This window comes from Muntiacus reevesi, chromosome 7, assembly GCF_963930625.1.
Source record: "Muntiacus reevesi chromosome 7, mMunRee1.1, whole genome shotgun sequence".
In the NCBI taxonomy this organism is placed as follows: Eukaryota; Metazoa; Chordata; class Mammalia; order Artiodactyla; family Cervidae; genus Muntiacus; species Muntiacus reevesi.
The window spans coordinates 27,079,918-27,082,542 of NC_089255.1; the positions used below are offsets into that span (position 1 = coordinate 27,079,918).

General features: G+C 37.4%; 1 protein-coding gene across 1 annotated transcript; it reads right to left on the reverse strand.

The window, feature by feature from the left end:
* Positions 1-1,191: 1,191 nt before the first annotated feature.
* Positions 1,192-2,127, reverse strand: LOC136172012 (olfactory receptor 4F3/4F16/4F29-like). Its single transcript, XM_065941131.1, has one exon. The coding sequence runs from the start codon at positions 2,125-2,127 to the stop codon at positions 1,192-1,194; it is 936 nt and encodes a 311-aa protein (XP_065797203.1).
* Positions 2,128-2,625: the final 498 nt, after the last annotated feature.

The window sequence follows — 2,625 nt, forward strand, 5'->3', positions numbered from 1 at the left end:
CAGCCTTCAGAATGGGAGAAAATAACAGCAAATGAAGAAATAGACAAAGGATTAATCTCAGAATATATAAGCAACTCCTGCAGCTCATTTCCAGAAAAATAAATGACCCTATCAAAAAATGGGCCAAAGTTCTAAACAGACATTTCTTCAAAGAAGACATACAGATGGCTAACAAACACATGAAAAGATGCTCAACATCACTCATTATTAGAGAAATGCAAATCAAAGCCTCAATGAGGTACCCTTACATGCCAGTCAGGATGGCTGCTATCCAAAAGTCTACAAGCAATAAATGCTGGAGAGGGTGTGGATAAAAGGGAACCCTCTTACACTGTTGATAGGAATGCAAACCAGTACAGCCACTATGGAGAACAGTGTGGAGATTCCTTAAAAAACTGGAAATAGAACTGCCATATGACCCAGCAATCCTATGGCTAGTTACTTATGGAAATAAGAATGCATGTGTAAGAGCATAGGGGTTACATAGCCTGGAACATAGTATGAACAATAATCAAAGGTAAATCTTGTGATGATCAGCCAGCATAGTCAGGATAAAAGGCCTGACCAAAGGATCCTATTTTTCCAACTGTGATGACAATCATATCCTGGTGTGAAGAAATAGGCATTAAGTATCAAAATCTGACATAATTTTTAATAATTAGAGTAACTGTTGTTGCTCTGATTTCCTGTCATTAACATTATTATCACTGCTAACGTCTCTGAAATTTCCCTACATATGAAATAATGAGTTACACTTATGTAGAAGTTCAAACTACTTGACTGACTTTTTTTGTGACAAGTTAATAAATGGGCATCTTGATGTATATATTTTGATCTAGTATTAATTTACCTAGTATCAATCGGAATTCCCTTATATAACCTACTCTGACACTGAAGATATTAGTTTTGAAGTCTATACTATAGTAAATTCATCAGATTGAACTGCAATGTCTCTTGAGAGACAAACATTTGGCCTTCTCCAGAAGAAATTTTTTACCACACCATATGCTTCCTCCAACCATAGGCAGCAACATAATTTCTCAGCTAAGATTTTTTACAAGAACCATGTTATTTTAACCTATTTTAGGGAAACCTAAAAGTGTATATGATACCTGGAAACTCCTGATGTTAAAATAATAGAAATATAACATTACTTCAAGTTGGTAAGGAAACCCTTACACTTCATGTCATTTAAGAAATCCTTCTGTGAATAATAAATTGACTGCACACTTTCCTCATTGCCAGTTTCATTTCTTTGTTCCTCAAAGTATAGATGACTGAATTTAAAAAAGGAGTGAGAACTGCATCACAAACAGCAAGAAATTTGTCTAGGTGTGATGTGGGATGAGGCCAGATGTAAACAAAGATGTAAGGACCGAAGAACAAAATCACCACCATGACATGAGTTGACAAAGTGGAGAGGGCCTTAGACGAGCTACCTGAAGAGTGTTTCTGAACAGTGATGAGGATAAAAATGTAGGAGACAATCAATATGAAGAATGATCCCAGGGATATGAATCCACTGTTGGCTGTGACCATGAACTCCAGTCTGTAGGTATCTGTGCAGGCAAGTTTGATGAACCAAGGAAAGTCACAGTAAAAGCTGTCTAATACATTAGGGCCACAGAACGGCAGTTTTATAACAAAAACTAGTTGAACCACAGAGTGAATCAAGCCAATTATCCATGCAGCAACCAGGAGCAAAATACACATTTTTTGACTCATAATAGTGAAATAGTGGAGAGGCTTACATATGGCAACATATCTGTCAAAGGCCATGGCGATGAGCAGCACCATCTCCACCCCAGCAATGACGTGGATGAAGACGATCTGAGTGATGCAGCCACTAAAGGAGATGACTTTATGTTTTTTGAAAAGATCATGAATCATCTTGGGAGAAATGACAGAACAAACTCCCAGGTCAATGAAGGAGAGGTTGGCCAACAGAAAATACATGGGGGAGTGTAAGTGAGGGTTCATCATCACAGTGAGAATGATGAGGGAGTTTCCCATCATGCTTGCCACACAAAAAATGGAGGAGAACACAAAGAGGAGTTGGCTCTCCCAGAAACTGGTGAGTCCCAGGAACAGGAACTCTGACACCTTAGAGTGATTTGCTCCATCCATTGCTTTATCAGCTTGAATGTTTCCAGACAAAAGAAAAAGAAAAATAAATGAAAATAAGAATGCTAATAAAGTTCAATATTATAATGATTATATAAGAAACTTCATGCTGTGAAGGTTATATATTCCTTCAATTCTTTCTCAGGACCATATCATCACTAAAAAAGCATTTTACCTGTGTTTACTTAAAGCAGTTGAGTCACTTTCATATGCAACATACCTTTCACCACATCCCCCAAAAGTATTCATCTATAAACAAAAGAATGGAGATAATAGATGTGCATAGCAAGGACTGGGAGAGGCAGGAAAGGTGGTGCAGTGTACCACAAAGAGAAAAGGAAAGAAGAGGTGGAGATGGCATTTGCCAGAACACATTTGTTCTGTTTCTTAATTGTTCATAGAACAATTCTTCAACCATTCAAGTTGTCTCATATCTTAACCTCACCTCATCTCAGGCACAAAATATGTTATAATCTATTTTACAATCACATTCGCAATCAC

Bases quoted from the DNA above. Each gene is read 5' to 3' on its own strand.
- LOC136172012 (XM_065941131.1), bottom strand. From the start codon at position 2,127: ATGGATGGAGCAAATCACTCTAAGGTGTCAGAGTTCCTGTTCCTGGGA.